General features: G+C 36.6%; 2 protein-coding genes across 5 annotated transcripts in view; one reads left to right on the forward strand and one right to left on the reverse strand.

The window, feature by feature from the left end:
* LOC141439746 (uncharacterized) overlaps positions 1-27,022 on the forward strand; it is an 83,016-nt gene that overhangs the window by 25,825 nt on the left and 30,169 nt on the right. For 3 of the 4 annotated variants that reach the window (XM_074104113.1, XM_074104115.1, XM_074104117.1), the window contains one exon: positions 26,083-26,193. In XM_074104113.1, coding sequence (XP_073960214.1) covers positions 26,083-26,193 — 111 coding nt within the window. Of the gene's footprint in view, positions 1-8,443; positions 9,304-26,082; positions 26,194-27,022 lie in introns of those variants that run through there. The other variant, XM_074104116.1, reaches the window with a different exon arrangement.
* Positions 19,611-20,977, reverse strand: LOC141439805 (uncharacterized). The gene is made up of 5 exons (XM_074104183.1): positions 20,870-20,977; positions 20,549-20,794; positions 20,285-20,366; positions 20,076-20,193; positions 19,611-19,923 (listed from the first exon to the last, which is right to left on the reverse strand). Exons 1-5 carry the CDS (start codon positions 20,924-20,926, stop codon positions 19,884-19,886), a joined length of 543 nt encoding a protein of 180 aa, XP_073960284.1. The 5' UTR covers positions 20,927-20,977; the 3' UTR covers positions 19,611-19,883.

Here is a 27,022-nt window from a genome sequence, read left to right on the forward strand (position 1 = left end):
TTTCCATGTCATCATCATCATCACATCATGTCAGCCGAAAGACGTCCATCTGCTGGACATAGGCCTCCCCAAGGCTCTCCACTCAGACCGGTCTTGTGCTTTCCGCATCCACCGCGATCCGCGATCTTAACCAAGTCGTCGCTCCATCTTGTTGGAGGCCTACCGACAGCTCGTCTCCCGGTCCGCGGACGCCATTCGAGAACCTTCTGGCCCCATCGGCCATCCGTCCTGCGAGCAATGTGCCCCGCCCACTGCCACTTTAGTTTTCGCAATCTTCGGGCTATGTCGGTAACCTTAGTTCTACTGCGGATATCATCATTTCTAATTCTATCCCGCAGAGAAACCCCGAGCATAGCCCTCTCCATAGCCCTCTGAGTGACTTTGAGTTTTCTCATGAGGCCATCGTTAGCGCCCACGTCTCAGATCCGTATGTCATCACTGGCAACACACACTGGTCAAAGACTTTTGACTTCAAACACTGCGGTAATTTGGACGAAAAGACACTACGAAGCTTCCCGAACGCTGCCCAGCCGAGTCGGATTCGACGAGTGATCTCTTTCTCAAAGTTGGACCTACCTAACTGGACCGTTTGTCCCAGGTATACATAGTCGTCAACAACTTCGAGCGCAGAGTCTCCGACTATTACGGGAGTTGGTACAACATGGACATTAGACATGACTTTCGTCTTGTCCATGTTCATTTTCAGGCCAACTCGGTCGGAAACTCTACTGAGGTCAGCGAGCATAGCACCGAGGTCCTCCATGGTCTCAGCCATGACTACAATGTCGTCGGCGAATCGAAGATGAGTGAAGTACTCGCCATTAATGTTGATGCCTCGTCCTTTCCAGTCCAAAACTTAAAAGCATCCTCCAATGCAGCGGTGAACAGTTTCGGAGAGATCACATCTCCTTGTCTGACTCCCCGCTGCAGAGGAATAGGCTTCGTGCTCTGATCCTGTAATCGGACGGACATAGTGGCGTTTTCGTACAGACACTTCAACACTTCGATATACCGATAGTCAACTTGGCACCGCTGGAGAGCCTGCAGCACAGCCCAAGTCTCGATCGAATCGAAGGCTTTCTCGTAGTCCACAAATGCTAGGCAAGGGGGAGGTTATACTCTTCAGTCTTCTGTATAACCTGCCGCAGCGCATGTATGTGGTCTACGGTACTATAGCCTTTTCGGAAGCCGGCTTGTTCGGGAGGCTGGAAGTCGTCAAGCCTGCGTGTGAGACGGTTTGTGATGACCCTGGAAAATAGCTTGTAAACATGGCTCAGAAGTGAGATGGGTCTATAGTTCTTCAGCAAGGTGTTATCACCTTTTTTGAAGAAGAGCACCACCACACTTCTGTTCCATGCTTTCGGCGTTCTCCCTTGGTGAAGGACGGAACTAAACAGCGTCTGAAGGCCCTTAAGGACTGGTCTACCACCCGCCTTCAGGAGTTCGGCTGTAATTCCGTCGTCACCCGGGCTTTGCCATTCTTAAGCTGCTTGAGGGCCATACTAATCTCGTACAGGCTGACGTCCGGGATGTCTTCGGTATAGTGTCGGGTTAATCTAGCCCTCGGGTCTTTAGCTAGATTTTCGACAGGTGTTCGGGTTGTCGTGTATAGCTGTCCATAAAACCTCTCAACTTCCTCCAACAGCTCAGGTTTGGATGAAACGATTCTGCCGTCGTCGGTCTTGAGCTTCATCAACTGGCTTTGACCAACAGACAGATCCCTGGTAAACACCTTAGAGCCCCTGTTACGCTCAATAGCCTCTTCAATACTGGTAGTATTAAATCGGCGTACATCGCGCTTCAGAGACTTTGAGATCTGTCTGTTGAGCTGCCGATAACGAGAAGCGTCACCAGAAGACTGCAAAATCATCTCACGCCTCACCTCCATGAGCCTAAGGGTGGAATCCGAAAGCCTTTTGGTTCTAGTACGGCGGGTCTTGAAGAACTTAGACCCGACCATATGGACAGCTTCCACAAACCCGTCGTTGTAATCGTCCACCTCGCTACCTAGGCATTCGAAACGATTTTGAAGTTCGAGCTGAAAGCTCTCGGGGTTTTGGAGCTGAGCAGGTTCTGGGCGGAGCGTAGATTTCATCAGTCGAGACCTTTCAAGCTTGAACTGGATATTCAATGAGCCTCGTACCATACGGTGATCACTCCCGGTTTTAAACGCACTGATCACGGAGACATCATTGAATATGTGCTTTTTCGTCGACATGATAAAATCTATCTCATTCCTCGTAACACCATCAGGGCTCATCCAGGTCCACTTCCTATGCTCACGTTTCCTGAAGAAGGAGTTCATCATATAGAGTCCCTCCTTCTCCATAAAACCGGCCAGTAGGTGGCCCCGGTGATTCCTACGCCCCACTCCAAATTTCCCCACTCTCAGTTCTTCACCGTCTCGTTTGCCCAGCTTTGCGTTAAAGTCCCCCATAACAACCGTAAAGTGAGTTTTGGAGCTATGCATGGCTCTGGAAATATCCTCATACATAGCCTCCACCTCATCGTCGGAGTGCGTCGAGGTCGGAGCGTATACCTGTATGACCTTCAACGAATATCGTTGGGTCATTCTGAGTACAAGGCATGCTACCCGGTTCGACACACTATCGATCTTCACCACGTTGTTCACGAGGGACCTGTGGACGATAAACCCGACACCTCCCTGGGACTGGTGTTCGCCCTCCCGGAAATAGAGCAAGTTACCGGACTTAAGAGTTATCGTGTCCTCCCCCTCTCTACGGACTTCTGATAACCCTATGATTCCCCATCGTAACCTGCTCATTTCTTCTCCAGTTTCCAGTATCCTTTCATCGGTCCGGCTTTGTCGGTATTGTACGGCCGGTAAATAGTGTCACCCAATCTAAACCAATGGGTGACACTCTTTTCCGGCTCGGATAACACCGACATAGAAATACCGGCCGTTTTTTGTGTACACGCCCATAGAAACTGACAGGAGCTTCTATGGGCGAGTACCTACACTAAAAACTAGGCCGGTATTTCCATGTCGGTGTTATCCAGGCCGGGAAAGAGTGTTTGTCACCCAAACCAATTATTATTATATTATTATAGAAAAAAACCGTTATATCCGTTCGGATACTTCAAACAAAGAAAAGGTTATATAAAAATGAATGGCAAGTCAATGCGAGATTTTCCGAAAAGTTGTTAATTATTTAGATTTGTGTAAATGTTTCTGGTGTCAATCAAAGTCAAATCTTTATTCAAATGTCAAAAAATCTATGACCGATTTGGAAATAAATAATATTGAGAAGAACCCAGCAACGATGTTGCCACATTGGTTGTAAGGAAAACAAGCCCGGAGTGGGTAACAAAACAACCAAGTGAAAATGCGGAAAGTCAAAATAATGCTGATTTTTTTTAACTCGAAACTCTTAATTGCGTTAAATGTTGTGATGAAGATCTTAAAAAGTATGTAGGTTCAACATTTACCTTGTAGGGTACAGCAATATACAAATAATAACTACATTCGTTTTTAAAATTAAAATTAAGCATTTTTTATAATAAAAAATAATAACAACAATAATAAAACCCTACTTCATCATGCCCTGGGACAAATTATACAAAATTAAGATATAACATACGTAATACCCACCAATATAAATTAAATTGTATTAATACCATAACATTGAATTTCTTCAAATTGCATTAAATTAAACTAAATACTAAATACAGATCTACATTGTTATTAATGACCTAGTTAGGTACTTATATCAGATGTATTTAACACAACTAATTTTTAACACAGTAGATTAGCTATTTGAAGTAAGGGATCGCCTTTGCAGGTCGGAATTATTTCCAAACAAAGATGATATATAATCATAATTTCTTTTGACAATAAATTTTAATTTCGTACCTGCAGGACTACTACGAAACTCGAAACTCGAAGTTCCTGGCGTGCGGTCCCTCTGACACTTATACTATTTAATACGAGAGCGAGAGGGACGGTACTATACGAACTTCGAGTTTCGAGTTTCGTAGTAGCCCTGCTGTTTTATTGGTAATATTTTTAAGAATTCTGGTACGCTCAGCAACTCCTTTTTGGTTTTTAACTTTAAGCCTTCCTTCCTGTATTTCTGGTAGCCTTCGGTTTATCGACATTAGTGGGAAAAGTTAAAAAAATATGATACACAAAGTCAACAAGCACATTTTTGTGTTCGTCTCTAGTTTTTTTTTGAGATTATAGAATGCACATGGAACGCATGGAGATTAAATATGCGCAAATTGGGAAATTGGCGATGATCAAAAAAGTTGTTGAGGTTATGAATTCATCATTTTTTACTAAGAACTAAAATCATAAGAGAATGAAGGTTTTGAATATTATTATTGTACGTAGTAAAACTTGATATTTCGATTTGTTAGTCTCACAGTTCCCGGAAAAGTTTTCATTGCACTTTGATGTACGATCTGCTTCAAGACATCAATGATGCGTCAGCTAAATTGTAAACACTCTTAATATTGTTTACCGATTTATTATTGGAAGGATTAGTCAGTAAATTTTAAAAGGCACCCTTGTAAATATTACCTTTACTTTTTTATTTTAAACGTTTTACGTAGTTTGCTTTACGTACCAGGTAAACAGATGCTGACGCAGTTTATCTTCCATTTATCAGTTTCACAGTAGACAATTAACTACGACGTAACAAAATTAATTATGCAAGAAGCAAAAATATTTTGCACCACATATCAATCTTACATTTCAAGGCACTAAGTACCTATTAAATTAAATTATAAATAAGTTTTTGATAAAAAAACATTTTTAATACAAGCTTTTTTGCTGACTGTACTTTTTGTTGACTGTACTTGTATTGACACCCAAACTACATTTGCATACCAAATTTCAAGTCGATGTCATTAACTTGAAGAGGTCCGTCCTGTCGAGATGATCCTGGCCGGACTACCAGGATGTCACTACCAGGTTACTGTATTGTCACGCAATTTACATAAGTATACCAAATTTCAAGTCAATCAAACTACTGAAAGTTGGTCGAATTTAACTTGCAGGATTTGATTACAGACAGATAGAAAGACAGACAACAACAGGACCAGTGAAACTAAATAAAAGCTTGTAATAAAAACGCCTTTTTTAAATAAAATATTTAAACTTATGGGTCAAATAAAAATTCTCCACAGAAATTTACTTTTCCGGCAACAGTAATCCCTCTCCCCTTTATAAACAATATCCCCACAGGCTGCTTATTGTTTCAGAACAAGCTTTTTTCGCTGACTGTGTTTTTTTTTCGACTTTACTTGCATTGCCACCCAAACTACACTTGCATACCAAATTTCAAGTCGATCCCATTAACCGTTGAAGATTTTCGTCCTGCGGAGACGATCCTGGCTGAACTACCAGGATGTCACTACCAGATTATTGTACTGTCACGCAATTTACATTAGTATGCCAAATTTCAGGTCAATCTGACTACCTGCAAGTTGATCAAATTTAACTTGCAAGATTTGACTACAGACAGACAATGGGACAGGTGAAACTAAATCATAAGCCTATAAAAAACAGATAAAGTCGCTACATAAAAGTCACTGAACCTCTCAGGTCTTTAAATAACATAGGCGTTTAGTTCACTAACCTGCAGAATTGAAGCTTCAATATCGTTTTTTTTTAATCTAAGGGTAGATTATGATTTTATAGATCATTTAGCTCCTAAATTAGTAAAATGTCCTAAGCGATATGAAGTTTATAAAAAAACCACAAGATAATTATTAAAATTACTTATTTATTAAACTTGATTTTATTGCTTTATGTGTATTTACATAGTACAAATATTTCCTAAAGATTTTGTAAATCTATTTCAATGTTTTTTTTTCTTAATCATTCATTTAAAGTCTGATTCGATTTAATTATTCCTTCAGTTGTAATAATTTATACATATTATTTGGTTGAAAGTATAAAAAAATCGTGTCATAAATTGTGTCGTAGTATAAACAAAGACAAAAACTAGTGTCTAACTATACCTACACAGTTTAATCCATAAGTTCGTCGAAACTTACTCGCTATCTACTCACATATATAGCCATCGAACAAAATGAGGGTGCTAAGTTTGGTTCCCGGTAACCCAGGTGATCCTGCCTGACTATGTCTACATTCCTGTTCCTAGGTATGGATTGTTATAAACACGCGATTTAAAAAACAAAAGATTACATTTTTCTGGTTAGGAAATCAACGAAAGTAAAATTTAGAGACGAAAACCATGATTATAGTTAGTACCTTACCTAGTTAGTGACTTTATACCAAATGGACGAAATCCACTTAGTCAGGTAATGGGTAGAAGTCTCGCGTGGATTGGATATAGGTACAACATTGACTACTCTATTTGTTCTAAGATGATTCAAATGAAATGATGATTATGTAACTTTGTGAGACGGTAACTACTTTTGTATTTTTTCCAACAGAGATATAATGCTTGAAAAAATGAAATCACATTAAAACTGCTGATTGTTCGAATATTTGAACTCAAATTTGCTAACAAATTGTTAAGTTACTGCGTAGGCACTTTCAATTCAATAGGCCGCAGTTGCTAGAGGCGAGGGTTATTGGTAAAAATTAAAGCGATAAAATAAACGAACTTATTATTAATTTGCAAGATTGTTCGTCAGAGTTGGAGTCGGTGAATAAATTGTATTTTAAAGTTCAAATAAGACAGTTCGATAGCGTAACGTTTAAACCAGCAAATAATGCTATTGCCACTTTATAGCACTAGGTACATGCAAAAGTGTCGATAGTTTGCGTAACAGTAGGAGGGACTCTAGTTCCGTCAGTCATGTTAGATTAGAACAAATAGAATATAAGTCATTTTAAATGAGTGAGTCTCACGGTAGTTTCCTGTTCAAAATAGACTAAGTCTGTGCATTCTATGAAAACCAACACAACTCGGATCGGAACGGAAAGTGATACTTTTCAGGAAAGTGATATTAAGTTTGAAAAACTGCCTTTCAGAAAGTGTCTTTGCTAAGCTAACTTGAACATGATGAAAATAACTGAAAAGATTAAGTTTCCTTTTCGTAAAACTTTAATAAAGAAACATACAGCAATCTTGGAGATGGTCAAGGATTTTAGTGAGATGTATCAAATGCCGCGAAAAAAATAAAAATAACTAGCTTAAAAGTGTGTATTTAATGTTTATGCTGAGACCTACAAAAATACACAAAAATTACAGCACAGCTATTTGTGGCTAATGTTACTACCGAATATAATAAGTTTGCGTTTTTTGATTCTTACTGCTATATGCACGAAATAACATCTTGATTGTTAGTGGTTTTAAGAATGCAGTATTGACTTATATCATTATGCACATAACCTGCATATTTATTTCTTTACAGTTCTATTCCATTCGTCTAGACAACTGAAACAAGGAACATAGAAACTTAACAATATTTTAGACTATCGCGGTCATTACTAATTTTATGAATTAAATAAAACCTTGATTTCCTTGGTTTAATCAAGGTACGCGAAACAAAATCCGAAACAAACAACAGAACAAACACAGAAACTTGTTTAAATTAGTCAAATGATACATCATTTTTAGATTAATTTCACAAGTGGCAGATCTTGATTAATTGCAGGGCTACTACGAAACTCGAAACTCGAAGTTCGTATCGTACCGTCCCTCTCGCTCTCGTATTAACTAGTATAAGTGTCAGAGAGACCGCACGACACGAACTTCGAGTTTCGAGTTTCGTAGTAGCCCTGCTGATTCGAATGTGAAGTTGAATCATTTGACGACCAGATGGCCAAGTGGTTGGTTGGAAAACCTGGCTATACCAGCTTGAGGTCCCGGGTGTATGAATAATACAAATATTTGTTTTCGGGTTTTGGACGTTTAGTTTAATATGTATTTAAGTAAGTACCTAAGTATTTTACCTAGCATGTTTATTGAAATGAAATTAAAGCGAGTTTTTTCCCCCTCATTATAAAAGCCAGGAACACGCTAATTAGACGGAAAAAAGTATATTTTATTTTCTGAATTAAATGATTTAAAAATCCAATATCGCTTCAAAGTTGAGTCAAAGTATTGTCTTCATATTAGGAAGTAGTCACATTCGATTTTTATGCGCCTGAAAAACGGTCCTGACGTGAATATTCAAAGCAAAAGGACGTGGCCAGTTTTATGGTCACTAGGTAGGTAACTTATCTATAACCTTTCTTTTAAAATTGTTTATGTTCAATTAATTTTATTTACATACTTAACACTCTTAGTTCCTCTCGCTTGTGTTCTGTGGATTTTTCTAAAATATTCACATCTTTTATGTTCTTTACCATATTTAATACTTTTTGGCTAAAAACAATAGAAATTGTGATCGGTACTGTTTTAAGGCCACCTCGTAAATGCGGGCTGACACGTGTGTGGTAGCCGCGCCAGTTGGTCAGCCAAGCCAGCCCTCACGCGGGGCAAGGAAGCGGCGAGGCGCGAAGCAAAGACAAGCCTTGGCGAGAATGGCACGTCGAGGCGAAAGAGCGAAGCGAACCCCGACCGTTTCAGTTTGCTAACAGCTGTTACACGCGTCGTACGTGTTTCCGAACACAGCTCCCACCGCCGGCAGAGTAGTGACAGAAATGTCATTTTGCCACCATAATATTTGACGGTCCAGATGAATAAACAGTTTCGACGAAACTGATTTATCTTTTAAATGTTCGAATAAGTGACCCTAAACCTTAATATCAAATCGTAAATCTAACTGCGTTTTTTGCGGTTCGCGAAGTGACGTTAAATTGTTTACTATTGAGTGCCTAACCTACTTTTGAATGGATGTCTTAACACTATGATAAAATAATGTTCATTGACTCACTTTCTTCATCTTCACCTTTAGATCTACGCTAATCGAATCTTACAAGTGACCTTAATCGACGTATCGTAGTGGGATGACCTTCTAAATGAAGGAGTCATATCCCGACGAAATTATGCTCTGTTTTGTACAAGGTTTCGGGAACGGTGTCGAACACGGGTACAATAAAAGTAGAGAGATTAACGAATGCGACGTACCGGAGTCGAGCGAAAATTTGAGGTTGTCTAAAAGGAGGCAGCAAGCGAAAAAGGTTTCATTACAAGTCCGGACGGACTTAGAAGTGAGTGAATCTGTTGAGGATACTGAGATAAGACCTAAGAAATCGCAGTCGCTGGTGACTGGTAAATCTCTGAGGTTATCTTCTGGGGAACGGCTGCTGAGAAACTTCCCGGAGGTGAAGAGGAGCCTCAGTGACAGGTTTTCTGTTATAACTGATGCGAGTGGGAAGAGACCCAGCAAAGGCCTCCTGACCATTAGAAAAACATGGTAAGATTCATTTCTTGGTGTTTTGGGTTGATCAACATTCCTTGTAGGTAGGTGTACAGCTGCCATCAGATATTTCGGAGCGGCCAAGGTGGTCAAAAGTATGTATCGGCATATGCACTGTATTATTAAGGCATTAGAGTTCATGTTTTAATATTTTTGATCACCTTGATATTTGATGGTGACTGTATTTTCTTTCATAGACCTCTATGCCATGGTTATATCCCTTGGATAATTCTTTAAAACCCTAATTTTGTATGATTAAAAATCATCAAACACACATTGTTGTCCCAATTAAAACCGCATTATTTTTAGGACTATCTCCTAAGCACAGTGGCATATGTTATTATACTTTTTTAAGAAATTGACATTATTGTCTCTTGGACAACGGGACATTCTGACAACAGAAATTTCAACATGGATACTATGCAGAGAAGCTTCTCAGGACGCCCTACAAATTAGCCTGGAAATGTGTAAAAAATATTCCGTGGCAGATCAGTTTAGCAATTCCAATTAGCAACTGCATCATACTTATGATCCTTAATTTTACTATCTTTGGATATAAAAGCAAATGGCCCAACTGGCCCCAGTGTGCCTATCTCGAAATAATTAAAAAATGTTTATAAATCAAATCTCTTGTTACTGAATGTATTTTGTATTGATATGTTGTAAACCCTTTGTACAAAATAAAAATAAAATATCTCATTAAAAGTTGGGCTACTCATATAAAGACGAACTTATCCTTTTAAGGGATCTCTACCAGTCAATGTTTGGACAGATTAAAGGAGCAATTAGTTAGCAACCACAAAGAGTGAGTTTAAGTCAGAAATAACCAAAGCTACAAAACGATTTTGTAAATAATAGAAAACATTTACAATACATAAACTCATGAAAAAAATATTTTATACTTACCTATGCTGATACAATAACACACACAATGCAATACATTAGTTTGGTACTAAAAAAAAGAAGCGATTCTGTTATTACACAGCATAAAGTAATACTGGTAATGACATTCTAACATTGGCATTGAAGCAACAATGTAATAAGCTAACCTATTCTTGTTTATGACAGTTTTCACCCTTGTTTGTCAAATAATCGCCCGCACCCTTGTTAGGTTGTGCCAGGTTCAAGGTGTCTCCATAGAAAAACAGCTACCTATAGCATGCCAATCCAATATTATTCTTTTCCCCCTTCCTGCTTTACTAGTAATTTATTATGGCTATTTGGGAGTTCCTTGTGATTACTGTCCAAGTCAGTTTCATCAACAATATGTTGTTTAATCAGAGGGAGGGGGGTATTGGTAATAAATTAAAAGAACAATCCTCTTTCTTTTAATAATCTTCTTAATTATTCTTGCTTTTTTTGAAAGCAAGCTCGATCAAGAAGTCATGCTACTTTATGGGACAGTTTTTCTGTTTAGAAAGTAAAGGAAAAATAATAAAAAACTTCAGTGAGATTAAAATGATTAATTGTTTAATTATATAACAATGATGTAATACTATTTGGGTTCAATAAATTATCAATAAAGCGGTTTCTATCGCATTCAATATTGGCACTTTCCACACACTTAAAAAGCTAGATAAAGATATCTAAGTTTGACTATTCATTGCACACCTATAGATTATGTGGACAGAGGCATTGTTTGTCCCAGAAGGACATTGTGTGCTTAGATAAGAAAGAATAACTTATCTGTCACTGATATCAAAGATGACTAGATAGATAGCAAAAAAAAAAAGTCTCAGTAACTGTATGAGACATTTTTTTCTCAAAATAATGATGATGGGCCAAAATTTTAATCTTGAATTTCTTGATGTAAAATAGTTACAAAATTAATTCATGGTTTTTTTCTTAATTTTTTTGAGAAACTTTCATATTTTAGTAATGGGAAACAAACACACCTTGTTTTCCACATTTACAGAACCAAGCTTATTTGTATGAAGAGTATGATATCTGGAAATACGTACTAAACATGTTAAAGAATATTTTACCAAAGGAAAGATGTAAAATCAGTGGATTAATAATTTTTAAACAGTTTTATACACTTCAAAGACATAGGGAATGTAAAATATAAAATATATTTTTTTAAGTTATTAAGTTAGAAGTTTCTTTTGAACAACAACAAAAAGTTCCACAAAATAACTAACAATATTGTATAATATGCATATTCTCGCACAGACACTCATAACTCGTAGCATTGGACCATTATAAATAATTTCATATTATGACATTTATGAGGCTAAAAAGATTGTTATGGCGTTGGTCAATCTTTACTAGTCGAGTTTTATGTGTCTGTACATTACTGTATGTAGGTATGCACGTCCACTAAACAGTGAAACTATATATTAACTTGGGGCTCTGCTATTTATTTTGTAACTACTGCTACTTACAGTCACTGTAAAGGGTCATTTAGACAGCGCGAGAAGTATCGTACAGTAAATTGCAAAAATATGTATATTTGGAACCACTCAAAAATATTTTACCACTACTTTATTACGTCGGAATAAGAGTCTGTGGTACATATTTTTGAAGGGTTAGATAAGTTCGTATTTTTGCACTCGACTGTACGAGCTTCGTTGTATTGCGGGTCCGCCCGGCTATGGATTTATAAGTAGGTAAGTAATCGATTATCGACCTACCTACCGCAACTCGCACGATTTTCTTTGTCTTAGTAGTCCTTTAAGTAAGCATAAGTCTTTGTTCACATCACAATACACTTTATCCCTATTTTTTTTAGTTAGGAAGGTAGGTATTTACAAAAAAAGGTTTAGTCACGCCGTACAATAAAACGCATGCTCTGATAATCGTTATGTTATTATTACCCGACTGGTCGAAGGAGGGTTATGTTAAAATCTACTTAAAATAATTTATTTTAGCTGTTGCCCGTGACGTCTACGCAAACAACAGAAATGTGTTGGAAGTGGCTACTTGACCGCTATTTAATTATAGTTAATCAAAGATCAATTAATTTCAATTTTTAGGAAAAATATATCTCCATCGAAACTATCGATGATTCCGCCAATGTCGAGGTTGAAAAAGACTATCAGTTGGCCGTTGTACGGTAGCTATCAAAGATCATAGCAACACAGCTAGGCCATCAAATTGCTGAAGCCCCAAATTAAAACTAGATTAGGTTACCTCACCATGGCCCAGTATTGCAGCGGACTCAAATCTCTTACTTCCACCGGGTTATAACATCGGCAGCTTCCTGTTATTTCGGTTATCTTTTTACAAACCCGCGCGAGGCGGACGATGTCGCAATATCCATGATGGATTCTTACCATTCGCTGCTCCAACCTAGTTTACTCCACCTGCTTTATATAAATAGCTGCTGCAGGGCCAACCCGTGGATTGACGGTATCAGGGATGATATTAAAAATAAAACTAAAACCACAACTAAAACGTTTAAAGTGCGTAGGTGAGAAACTTGAGGAGGACTGTTATAATGCTCGAAAGTTTTCGTCACCTGAGTGCCTCAGTAGTTACTTACAGATTCTATAGAAAACCATGACCGATAGAAAGCTGTACTATTCCTGATTATTATGCGATCCTTTTTTCCACGAAAGTGCAAACGACGCAGACAAAGTTCCAAGCAACAGTGGTTCCTAGTTGTTGCTAACAAAATGCTGACCAGCAAAAATATCGGGTCACTTCCCATAAAAGGTTCCTATATTTGTCGATTGTGTTTACTTCTTTTTTGTTGTACAGTAAAGTATTTACATACATAGGTACATATAGAGGTTGTGCTGCGTTAAAAGGTGACCCGTTATTTTTGCTCGTCAGTATATTTACGAACGCATGCAGGGCGTCCTTGTGTTGGTTGGTACTACAATTAACCGGGAAGGTAAGGCTGTCAAGAAAATCTTGAACAGAAATCTGTAGAATTTCTTAATCTTCTTTACCATATAATATTATTATCTTGTAAGAAGCGTGAATTCAAAGAGTATAGAGGAACGTGAATCTTATTTTTTTTGGTAATTATAACGATACTTAAGATATTGATCGCCTCATTTTAATTAAGGATTCTGAATATTAATTATTTCAATTAACATATTTCCAATCTTTGCCTACCAGTTTGAAGGTTCTCTACAAACCTTGCCCTTGCCTTGCACAATATTATGTTATGTAAAACCATTTGGAGTAAATATTCTTTATGTTTAGTAACTTTTTTGTATTTTATTAAGATATTATGTTATAACCGGATCTTGATTGTTTAAGTTGCAAGATTGTTACTTTCTAGGTACCTATCCACTCTTCAACTCTATAATAAATTGTCTTGAGCTTTTTACCCGACTGCAAGGAGTGGTATTGTTTAAGTTCCCATTCGTAAATGACTGGGAGTCCATAATTGTCTTCGCTGTCTATCCATGACAGAAGTCACTGTGTGCGAGTCGGACTCTGGCTTTCACTTGATATTTTTTGTTTTATTTATGACATATGGCACGGTGTCTCCAAATCAACATTTGTATCACTTGTAGAATTCTGTCTTTTCTGCTGAAGTATTAACTGGCTGCCTTTTCCTTCAATAAAGCTTAGTCAACAACAAAAACCTCCGGAATCAGGAAATCCGATACTAAAACTACAGAATCGACATAGTATATTGTGAAGTGACTTCGAAATGGGAGACACATTTATAGTAGCTTTGGAGGGAATGCGTCAACAATACTAAGTGGTACAAGCACTGATTCGCTGGAACAGAAAAGTGAAAAGAAAATGACCGAAACAGAGGACCTACTCCGAAGTTCGAAAAACGAAGTTCGTATCGTACCGTCCCTCTCGCTCTCGTATTAAATAAGTATAAGTGTCAGAGGGACCGAACGACACGAACTTCGATTTTCGAAATAGATGAAATTCAATTGAAGTTCGAATGTAAACATAATTAGCGTTTTCGCTCCAAAATTTGACTCTAGGTCAGTTAGCATAGAGTCGATTGAGATATAACCACATTTGATTAGGTTGAGGTAAACATTGTGTAAATTGACTTGTTTTCAGTGGCCGAAGTCGTTAGCGGACGTGTTAACCTTGACTTTTTCAAAATTGTTGGGTTGTTTACTCACATTCATCAAATTTAATGTATCCCTTGTATCCGTGAACTTTTCGATAATTTGTTACTTGTCATCATAGAAATTACTGTGTAGTTAGAAATTTTCTCATAATACTCACTATCACGCCATTACCATTCAAGTTCAACCGAAGTACATAAATACAGAACAGTAAAGCATTTTCAAACAAAGGTACATTACGGGGCTTGTAAGTATTCTGCGCTACAAGAAATTGATGGACTGTCTCATTCTCCTAATGCTACAAGTCGCCCAATGTATGTTTATTTGAAAATGTGTTCTGTATATATTTTAATTCGACTAAGGCAAATATTAAGGACAGTCTCAAAACGGGATTGTTGAACCACTTGCCATTGTAATCTGCCGAGGAATGCTAATCGGGTTTATTACTTAATGACAATATTTTTGAAAATGTATTCCGCTAAATTCTGTAGAGTCTACGAATTATTATTTCGTAAGCTAAAGAATTGGTGTATTATATATTTTTTAGCAAAACAAACAAACTTAATATTAGTGAGGATGGTTTGGTACCTACTACGAGTAACAGCCGAAAGTTAAATAAATATCCAATACAAAATATTATTGCTAATATATGATTAATCTCTCTGAGTATGCCAAAAAGGATACTAAAGATACCAAGGAAACCACAGTTATTTAAATTGTGCCGTTGTCTAACTTCCTTTGCTTCAATCTTTATGGTTGTAACTCTTTATTCATACCATGATTCATGGGTCATTGTCAGCAAGATTGTTCTTTCCCGTTGATATAAACAACTGATTATAACGGCTCAGTGTTTTTCCTACCATTTATATAATAAGGCATTATATGGCGGCTTATTTAAGTAGGTAGCTATTCTGAGACGATTATATTAGTTTCAGAAAGTTATCCGCAACGTGACCACATGAGATCTTTGGCCTTTGTCACATGCGCACGGCTGCATAGCAATCATCATTTTTATCTGTCAAACGGTATACAAAGTGCGAAAGAAAGAAAGAGATGGTGAATGCGACTTTGATTATGAGTTAGACAACATCACCTCCGCAAACGCTTTAGAACGTAGTGATTTAAATTACCTTTCTTAAGCCGTAGGACGTTTTCTCAAAGATTTGCTCGTACCTAGGGTATGTGAACATGACAAAAGTAAAAGGTATGCATGAACCAAGTTTAACCTCATTAAGATTAATGGACCTCAAGTCATGACTTGTAAAATTTAAAAAGAACCATCAACAAAGTTAAGTGGCACAGTGAAACATCAAAAACATCTCAGAATATTATGATTAGTTATCTAGTATCCTATCCTATATCTTAGTGTATATCTCATTTCCTTAATCATAGTTTCAAAAGCCATCTTAACGTTCAATCATGGAATCTCAGCCGTCCGTACCTGGAGCGCCTTGATTCCTACCTTTTTTTTTGGCATTTACCGCTGATGATTGTAGAAAGTTGTCATTTACCCCATAATAAGTGCAGTGCGAATTTTCTGTCGCGATGGTACCCACTATTTCTGATGGATGTTGGGTCTCCCGAAACAAAGTTTTTACACCTTCGCGATGATTACTCCCATATTCGAAGACGATTAATTATATAGAGCTGTTTCATTATATTCTGATTTTAATGTCTCCAGTTGCCATCAGGGATCGGAGCGGTGAAGATGCAAAAATATATAAAAACAACCCTATTGTCAAGGGCGTAAGAGCTTGTTCAAATATTTGGAACATAATCACTGCTACGATATATCTGAATGTATTCAGAATCTACTTTTAGATCAAGCACCTGTTTAATAATCATGACACGATAGGCGAGGCAGCGTGATGTAACTATATATTTTACATATTTATGCTTTTATTTATGCCAAAATTTGACACGTTACGTGATGAGGGCTATCGTTTTTTGTCTTACTAGATGGCGCCACTGTTGCGTGAGGTTTTTAAGCGTGGCTTTCAAAGTCTGTTATTACGGGCGTGAAAACAAAGTTTAGATTAAAATCATATTTAATGAATGATGAAAAAAAGGGAGGACAAAAGTTTTCGAAAGACAAAACTGTCTCAAAACAGACATTCATTGCCCCTTATCGCATAATTGCCATAATTAATTTCAGGTACCAATACAAAATATTCACAAAATTATTCTAATTATAAATAAACCCGCGTAGCTCACCCAAAAACTATGAGATTTAACATTTCGGAGACCTCACGCTACACTAGCGCCTCTAGCGGCGAATTCATACGCGATAGCACTCATTATCATGCAGATCCCTTTTAGGCAAAGTTTGGTAGTTTCGTCCTGATTATTATTACTAAGTAGTGTCATTTCAGCGTAAGTATGTTTAAAAATTGCACATCGGACTTTTGAGCTAGAGTTTTCCTTAAACGTTTGCCACGTTACAGCTCCTATTTTCTCACAAAGTAGAGTCGTTTTGTCTTTCCAACCCAGGAACCCAACTGTTAAACTCAACTTTTGGTCGAAATTATACAGTTTTGAAGATTCTCCAAACTTCCAATTCGACAAGGTGGCCTCTTTAAGCAACGAGAAGCTGATTTGATTGAACGCTTAAGGAAAAGAACGACTCCGCACTTTACTGAATTTCTGAGAAATGATTATTAAGTTTTTTTTCTCTGTGTTAACGTCGTATTATGTCGTGAAATGAAATAAAATAAAATAATTTATTTTGCTTTACACATGGTAACAAGTGCTTTTATAAATGTGTTAATCAAAAACATTGGCATGCAAATATTATCTTATTAAATACATTCACTAAAAAGACAATTAATTTTGTAATATAAATTACTAATCTAAATTGAACAATAGTTATTAAGTTATACTTAGGTCAATGTAACCGTGTGATAATGACAATTATTATTTTAAATATTCTTTAATTGAATAAAATGCTTTGTCTTTCAGCTACTGATATAATTTAAATCTGAATTTACTCCTGGGCAACTCAAACTCAGCTATGCTCTTAGGCAACTTATTAAATATTCGTATTGCCATTGGAAAACAGTTTCTGCGATGCAAGTGTGTGTTAGTTTTAGGATAAATTAGTTTATTTGGGTATCTGGTATTTTAATGGCACACTTGCTGTTTTGTTTTAAAGTACTTTGGATGTGATTTGACAAAGTTACATTTCAAAAATATATAAACAAGGGACTGCCAATACATAGATTCAACCGTTTAAAAAGTGGGTTACAAGTAGTTAGAGAGGGGACATCACATACGTTTACATTGTTTTTGACCAATAAATACCCTATTAATACCTACTGGATTTCCCCACAATAGTATACCATATCTTAATATTGATCCAACGTAGCCATCGTACGCTTTTAGTGCTGTTTGTTGATTTGCAATTTTTGTAAGCCGCCAGAGTGCATATGCAAAACGATTTATTTTATTTACTATACTCTGAACATGCTGTTTCCATAAACACGTATAATCTATAATTATACCTAGAAATCGTGCTTCGTTTGATTCTATTATTATTTAATTATTATATGATACCGTGATATTTTCAAAATTAGACTTTCTATTACGTGTTATGTGTGAACCATATGATCCACGCTCTGACGTTGACAAGGTAGCTGCTATTACGGATGTATCTCATTTAGGCACAGTAGCTGACACTAGATGATATAAATGATACTACACGTGCGTGTTCAAAAGCAGGAACAGGTTGGGGCTGTCAATTTATAAACAATCACGTAGTGTGAGTTAGAACACTATGTATGATTGACTTTTTATTGTAATGTTGGCATTAAGGGTCTAACTATAAAATACACAATAAAGGTACACTGGGAACAAGAGGATATTACATTACACATGCTAAACTAGTAGGCTTAGTCATGGTGTCCAACGAATTTTTGCTACGTGACTATTTTCTCAGAAGAATACGACGCCATATCAAGGCTATCGCGCTTAATCGGCATAGATACTCTACTGAATTAAACATGTCGAAGATCCGTCGCGTTCCTTTGAAGTTTGCGATCGTTTCAAATCGGTGGACTGTGCAGCCTTTTTGTGTTTTACCAACATCCCGTTATAGCGCTCTACCGTGTTTGGAAACTGGCAAGTTTCCAACATTATAGTCCTTGTTCTTAAACTTTAACGTGATCTGTCGTATGAGTATGATAATATAAATGTGTCACGTTTTATAACAAACTACGTTTTAAATTGCTGCAGTTTGTTCAGTTTGTTTAAAGACATTCTCTTCGTGGGTATGTCGAGAGGAGTCTGCTTCATGTCTAGCACGCCAATTTTTATGTCATGACATTAATTTGGGTATTTTGCACGGTCGAAGTCAATATTAATGGTTTTTTGGTAGATAGTGTACCAACCGTTTATCTCTCTGACACTAACCACGAGTACATAAACTAGATTTATGTGCTTGCGCACAACGATTAAAGAAATCTATTCTTTTATATTTATAGGTACATAGCTATCCTTTGTAAAACTCTACATCATCACTAATTTGTTATTATTGAATTTAATTGTACACAGTTACTTGGGTAATTCAATGTTGTGTGACCATTAATGTTTTTTCTTTAAATGGCATTCATTGTATTTCCTTCGAAAACTCATATTTCCACTTTTTCACCTCCTGCAGCAGGCACACGTTTTCAAAGTAAATTATTTTGTAGGTACAGTTCATTTGAAATTTAGTGTTGTGAAAATAAGCTAAACTTAACAAGATTATTTTGTTATAATTCTAAAAATAAAAAAGTGTGTTATGTAAGTGGACGTTCGTTTCTTTTTTTACGACGTGTCATAATCATACCAAGTTTGAAGTCACGAAAACAATAATTAATAAGTTAGACAGACGATTATTCAAAGTACATTATATTAAAGGCTAGGTAAATGAAAAAAAAATATGCTAAATATTATAAATCAACTAATTATTATATGAAATTAGTACCAGCTAAAATTCCCACAAAGTAGGGCATAAATATTAGCATTCAATTTGTATATTCGTTAACAGATGCAAATCAAAGACCAAATTTTATAAATCTCAAACAACACCATGTGTGACCATCGTCGTCGTTGTTTATTGCTGCGTAGTGTGTGTCCCTGACTGTTCACAAGACCCCTGGCACAATTCCTAACATGTGTTCGCTGATGAAAATATTAGCCAGATCTAAGACTGGCAAAAAATAATAAATCACAAACTTAGTATTCCAAAAAAAAAATGAAGGTTAATATCATTGATAATAAAACTAATATGCATAAATATATAGTTTAATTGGAATACACTTAGCAGTATCGTAAATAAACAATATTATTCGATTAAAACGACCACGAGCTTTGCGGTGAAGGAAAACATCGTGAGGAAACCTGCACAAACCTGCGAAGCGATTCAATGGTGCGTGCGAAGTTCCCGATCCGCACTGGGCCCGCGTGGGAACTATGGCCCAAGCCCTCTTGTTCTGAGAGGAGGCCTGTGCCCAGCAGTGGGACGTATATAGGCTGGGATGATGATGATGATGATTCGATTAAATACTTAGGTTAAATAGTTGACGGGTTTCATATTCGAGATCACCACGCCTGTGGAATTGGGGGAACTTCCTTATAGTACCTAGAAAAGTAAATATTAGCTTATTTTAATCCGATTTTTTTGCCAAAATTCTCAAAATTTCTGAATTCCAGAGAATTCTACGGAAACACACTGGAGCTCAGCGTCACAATTTCATAAATGAAAGTATTTAAATATCGGATAAATTATCATACCTCACGAATCCTCCTAAATGTGAAAATGCCTTGTCATTCAATGGCACTAAAAGTGGGGTTGACCCCAAGCCTTGCGGCAGTTTAATAAAATATTTAACGCTGCTGGGAATAAGTGCACCTGAAACATTGAATGCAACATTAAAATTACCTTATAAATATTGATTTGTTAATAACTATTTAGAGTAATAATATGTATTTAAAGGGCTTGCCTTTGGCATTATATCTGTACTTTCGTAGCAGCGACTGCATATTCGGGTTTTGAATATTGGAAAGAACCACGATGGCACACGGCTGTCAAGTAAAATAAAATTTATTAATGATATATCTAGCAATTTCTAATGCAAGCGGTGTTATCAAGGTCACCTACTTTTCCGTGATACGTCTTCACTTGTCTGATTTCACATGTTTTGCGATATTGCAATCGTCAAACCAGAAGATACTAATGAGAATGCGAGTAAAAGTTGTTTACTTACCTCGTTTGGTCTCCCAACCACTCGGCGTTTTTTTTCTAAATTGTAACCGAGGTCTTCAGTTTCCTTTTCATCTTTGGGTCTCAAGCCTATTACTTTCTCGGAACTGCTCCCATCATCAATTTCTGGTGGCTCTTCTGCTGTGTCTTTTTCTGATTTGATTGCTCTTCCATTGGGAATTTCATCAATTGGGGGAACAAACTCGGGATTTTCTGTAGTCGCCCGGACATAATGTATTGGAAGCATTCTCTAGAATTTTTAAAATTTACACGATGCTTTATAATGTTGGTACAAGTCTTATGTTACTTAATTCACATCACTTACATTTTCAACTTGGATGATTTTTAAAAAGACAACAATGAAAATGGCTCTGTACTTCATGTCGCACCGGTCGGAGCAGCTTCTCCGATTGACTGATTCGTCAGGTAGGTCACTTTCCTTTTCAGGTCAGTTTACTTTTAATTCGAGAATTTACCAAACATTCGCCGTGTTAACCGTTTATTTAAAATCAACATTAGCATTGGCTTTATGATGTTGTCAATTTAGAACACATTCAGTTGTATTCATTTATGTCGCATGTCATATGTTGACTCAGTCGCGTTAACGTGAAAAAGCTAAATTAATATTCCGCTTAATCAGACCGAAAGTCATTGTTGGCAACACAGTTATTCACAGTGAATTTAATTTGGTGAATTTGAATTATCGAGTATTTTAAAGCTATATTACGCTGGGTTTTTCCGCTCTTTATGAACAAAATCGCACCTGTTTCTTCTTAGGTGAGTTGACATGAAATATACATTGTGTGTTTTAAACTAGATATTTACTCCATATTTCTTTACGATATTTTGACAAGTAGGTATCAAATGTCCTAACGTTAATAAATAGTGTGTTCCTTCTCACGGAAAAAATCAATACATTGCGATATCTGTGAGTAATGAATCAAATTACAGCATTCGTGTGCAATATTGAATGACCTACTCTTATTAGAGAGGTATAATCCTGTTAATGAGACGTGAAAATCAGCCTAGCTCTATGTTGTTACCTTTCTAAATTGTTACTATATTAATTAACTCAGTCTTTGATAAAAAGTCCAACAGCGAATTGCCGGAATGTAACTGTCGATAATGAAGATAGAGCTATATAAGATTGCTGTAATACAACTACAGTGAAAGTAATGTTATTCTCCTACAGAATCCAGATTCCATTAGGTGTAAACAACAGTGTTAGTTAACTGGCCCGTTTCAAGGCACGTGACGTTAACAGTAGTCAATTCAAAGCCAAGAATATCTAGAAGTTTTTCAGTTCACTCTTAAAGATTTGTAGATGAACTTAGCATCTGGAGACGTTTTATTTAGGTTTATTTAAATATTTGAGAGAAAGAAAGAAGACATTTATTCAGTCTCACATAGACACACAACACAAATACAACAAAATTTACACAATTCGACACAAAATAATACAGCAATGAAAATAGAATATTTGAAACCGCTTTTACATTAAAATACCTAGTAGTGACTTGACATATTTTCTTTTGATAGACTAGCGTCTGTAGTAAATCATGCGAGTGATGATGTCAGAAAAAATCTATTTTTTAAGAAATACGTAACTTTAAAATTAAACAAGCAGATTCACAAAAAAACTGTTTCTGGCTGGAAGACCGTGAAAATAAAATAAATAATATTGGAAAGTAGATTGTAATATAATGTGTGTGTAGTGTTGTATATCGAAAATAAATTTTCGATGTTGTTTGAGTACTAAGTAAAACACACACACACACTGGTTTGGTGGAACCATTTGTGTGTTGTTTAATCTAAATCCGTTCATCCGTTTTTGCGTAATTGAGTATTATATAAAACAAAACACAAACTTTCATATTTATAATAGTTTTATACTGATATGTTTTAGCATTAGTAAGATGACACAGTCAGTCGCTATCGCTACAACATTCCTTACTCCGATGTATGTTCTCTAAATTTCCCTAATTCCTGGAGCGCCAAGCGCCAGTTGGCCTTGAAGCGTCCTAAATTTTACAAGGACTTACGGGCTCCGAGGGAAGGTCAACGAATGATAAAGGCCCGATTGCGGCTTTGAGTGGAAGCCAGCCCGGAAATAATTGGTTTTTGACTGGATACAATGATTTACTTTACTGGGCTGGGAACAAAATGATTCCTTAGATAATAGCTGCACCTATTGATTAGTTATTCATTATAATTATCAGGGGCTAGGAGTGTAATTTTTGGCTAGGTTTATTTAATTAAACCTTTGGTATGTGTAGGTAATATTGCTGACATCACGTAAAATTAGTAGTAGTAAAATTTAGGCAACCCGTTTGGTATCGAATTGTTTCGTCGCTATGCCGCTGGTAACTGTGCCTGATTTTGTATTATATATACTTAAATACCACCAAGTAACTTTTTATAGCGTTCCGATTCACTCTGGCTGGATAAATAATAAAAAATGAATGTTAAATACGGTAGTTTTTAACTTCTATAAAAAATATAGTACTAGTATAAATATAGTATAGTAGTAGATTCGCTATCAATAACTATAAGTAAGTTTTGTATTGTCGACATAACAATGCCTCTAAATGAACCTAGATGAGGAGAAACAACACTAGGCTTTAGTTTCATGCCACATTTATTTGAACAAATGTCATTCGCTGTAAATCCATTGTTGCTTTTACATCAGGCAGTTTTATTCAGAACACCACTGTGCTTACTCGGTTATCGCAATATTTATGTATTCGTGAAATTTTTCATAATTTTATAATTATAATAACGGTAAAAGTGTGTTTGTCGAAAGAACAATTTGTATAATATTTAATATTTTCATAACAGATGCTCACGTGCTAAAGACAATCGGAGTTTTTGTAAACTTGCTATCGCCGTGGTTACAATAACTATTCATTAAATTGTTCCTGGTCTCTAATACATTGATAATTACTCAAGTGCTTAGAAATTGTGTTTGCATTGACGGTGCCTTTAACTATTTTGAAATTTAATCAGAGTCATGTCTAAAGGTACAGCGATAAAGTACCGTCATTCGACAAAACCAAGCTATAATGTAGCATTGAACTCATTGTCACGAGCATCCTCGATCCGCCGGCGAAGTTACAGGGTGAAAAGGTAAATTATCGCACATGTATCAAATGTTGATTTTCACTTATTGTACCCTATACAAACTTACTGTATAGGTAGTGCCACGAGAATTAAAGTGAATGATTACACCAGCTACACGAAGAACTGATTGCAGAAAAGGAGAATGAATGAAATTAATGAGTGAATGACAAAATCCCTCTGTCATTACATGACATGCTCTTGTGTGCGTGACCTCAACTCTGGTGGCACTACCATATTATGTTGCAGAAGCCTAGCATAACCTCTAAAACAGAGGTTCGTAGGTTCGTGCCTGGACTCTTATCTCGATTAATTATCGGAAATTGTGTGCGAAATTACTTTTGAAATTTTCTAATATCGAAATATCTTGAAGAAACCTTATACTGGGCCCGCAATTTAAATCTTATACTTACCAATACCTACCTGAATTTAATACCGTTTACCCAATTAAATGGCTCGAAATTTGGTTTAATTGTAATATTTTGGTATAATGCTACCTTTGATTTACTCAAGAGATAGACTACACAATTATTATTAATTCCATTCGATATGCATAGGATTATTTTATAAAACCATAGTAGACAGTTGTACATCTCAAATAAATTGAATTATAACAAAATGCAGCATTATATCAAATATTGTCATATCTTATATCACACCTTTACTTTTTAAATGGGTGTTTAATTAGAATAATTATCCACTCGAAACGAAATACCAGTCATTTGCTAAGTAACCTAATGACCCTTCTTTTGTTTTTAAGCATGTTATTTTAAGGTTATTTTAGACATATGTATGACTTAAGAGATTTATCAAATCATTGCAGTCATAGGAGGAAGAACATGTTTATTTATCTTTTCCTTCATACACCGCCTCGTCTACTGGCCAATTAAGGTCAGGGTCGCTTAAAGGGCTCTCTGATGAACACGATACGAATTAGTTTATGGATCACTGGTTGGTTTTTATACGGCACACGGCGTCCACGACGTACAAAATACGCGTTCTTATATCTACATAAAGCACGACGACTTCTGTACACGCGTCAATGTGTGCGTAAGATACACAGGGCTGACTATCGCTTAACGCCGTACCTACATATAAGTATAGATACTTCTATGTAGGTACGGCTATAATCCGAAATACTTTAATAAGGAAAATTAAATTACACCAACAATGTCAACTGAAATTAAAATAAACAAAATAAAATCAACTTAAACCTATAATATAAACTACAAACTAAGACCTAAACTATATGGTATGGCTTAGATATAGTACCCTAGTTAGTGCAAATAAATGTAATCTTTAATTTTACCTATTTATTTAAATCTACTTCAAATGTGTCTGTCTGTGTATTTAAGCATTATTATTTTCAATTACAATAGATATACGACTACAAACTTGAACGAATTATTCGGTAGGTAGTTATTTCATGTATTAATCGCGATAATCTCAGAAATCATTATTTATATATAAAAGGAAGTAGGTAGGGTACCGTTACCATTTAGCAAAATGATTGCTCCCGAACTTAGTGCCGTGCGGCCGACATACATTGCGTTGCGCACCCGACTGCTTTCCTGCGGTTTTCCTGCAATTTGCGCTTGAGGGGCGGGGTCATTTTAAAACTTTTTGTTACTACACTGGCCATGTAATCATTTTAGTTTGTACTGGCCTGTTGCCCGTGACTCCGTTCGCGTAGAATTCGTTTATCGCTATCCCGCTGGAACTATGTACTTTTCCAGGATAAAAAGTATCCTATGTCCTTCCCCGGGACTCTTAAACTATTTGTGTAACGAGTTTCATCTAAATCGGCTCAGCTTGCAGCGGTTTAGCCGGGATGAGGTAACAAACAAACAGACATACAAACTTTCGCATTTATAATGTTAGTGGGATTGAACTCACTTGTAGAAATCTTTTAACTACGCGTGTGTAACATTTCCACATTTATTATTTTATAGGTATTTTTTTATACAATTTTAATTTAATTCACGGTGTCATTTTTGGAAATACCATGGATTTTTTTTACGATATCCCGGAATTTCAATTGAATTGCTAGTCCTAATGGTTTATTACGCGTGCGAAGCACGAACAAGTAACTGATAATTAATTTTTAAGAAGACAGACATAATCTAGTCAGAAGAGAAGAGATACCTACACGGTAGAAAGAGATGCATCTTGTAGGTTACTATGACTGTGGCAAAATAGTCCTGTGAGACCGGAATTGCACATTATTGTTTTTTAAATAAGTTTGCAGAGAGGAATCTTCTTATGTAGTCCTACCGGGTGTAGGAGAGTCGTATCAGATATTTATGGACGTTTTGTTGTGTCAGATATTGGTGCTGGTGACTGTAATTACTTGTACCATCTATTATATATATTTTGTGCCCTAACCCCTAATAAGTTTATTCATAGTTGTTTCTGTTTCAGGTCGACTGGGAACTTCGCAGCGGGCGCGGCGGGCGGCGGGGGCGGCGTCCCACGCTCCGCCCCCGCCACCCCACTGCAGCTCGAGCCTCATCCCCGGACTAAGCATGACAAGTAAGTACTTTGAAATAGACTAATGCCCGCCCTACATGTTGGGTCTAAGAAGCACCCAGTCATATATAAGCTAAACGACCGCGTGTCGGAGAAATTGTGTCGAGACCTTCTAATTTACCTAGGTTAGGTACTTAAATTTTGGACCTGGTATATGGTCGTTGACCTTGTAATTTTTTCTTCAAAGATATCCGATGACGCTTATCGAACGAGAAAGTTCGTTATCTAAAATTCCACATCATTACCACGTAATATATATCAGGCGAAACAAGTTAATCGTCCTATGATCTATACGTAGAAATCTTTCGTGATCACCAGCCTTGCTGGACGCTGTGCCGTAGCAAACTTTAGTCCCAAGCTTATAGCATTTCTATTTCCAAGCTCAGTTATAAATCGAGCATTCTTCTAAATATCAGAAACTGCGATCCTTAAACTTCTCGCTATTGTAATCATTACCACCGTTAAATACTTAGGAACTGTTAGTCAGAATATGGAAGATATTTTGGAAAGCATTGCATAGCAGCGTGAACAAGAAAGCAAATACTCCAGAGATTCCATAAGAAAAAAACATGCAAATAGAACATCTATAGGCAGAGTCAAGTTCACCGACTATCTAAATGTCGATTATTTGTATACGCGTGTGGGTTTATTGTCAGTGACCAGAGCTGAAAGCCTTGCGTAAATATTTGTGAACAGTTAGCTTTATAAAGAGACTGGTGAACTTTACCCCATTTTAAGAGTAACAACCCGTGAAACAATAGATTTAATTGCCTCTTGAAACCGTAGCAACATCCACAAATATTACGGGGTATTTCTGTAGGATATCACATGT

This window comes from Choristoneura fumiferana, chromosome 21 (assembly GCF_025370935.1).
Source record: "Choristoneura fumiferana chromosome 21, NRCan_CFum_1, whole genome shotgun sequence".
NCBI classification, from domain to species: Eukaryota; Metazoa; Arthropoda; class Insecta; order Lepidoptera; family Tortricidae; genus Choristoneura; species Choristoneura fumiferana.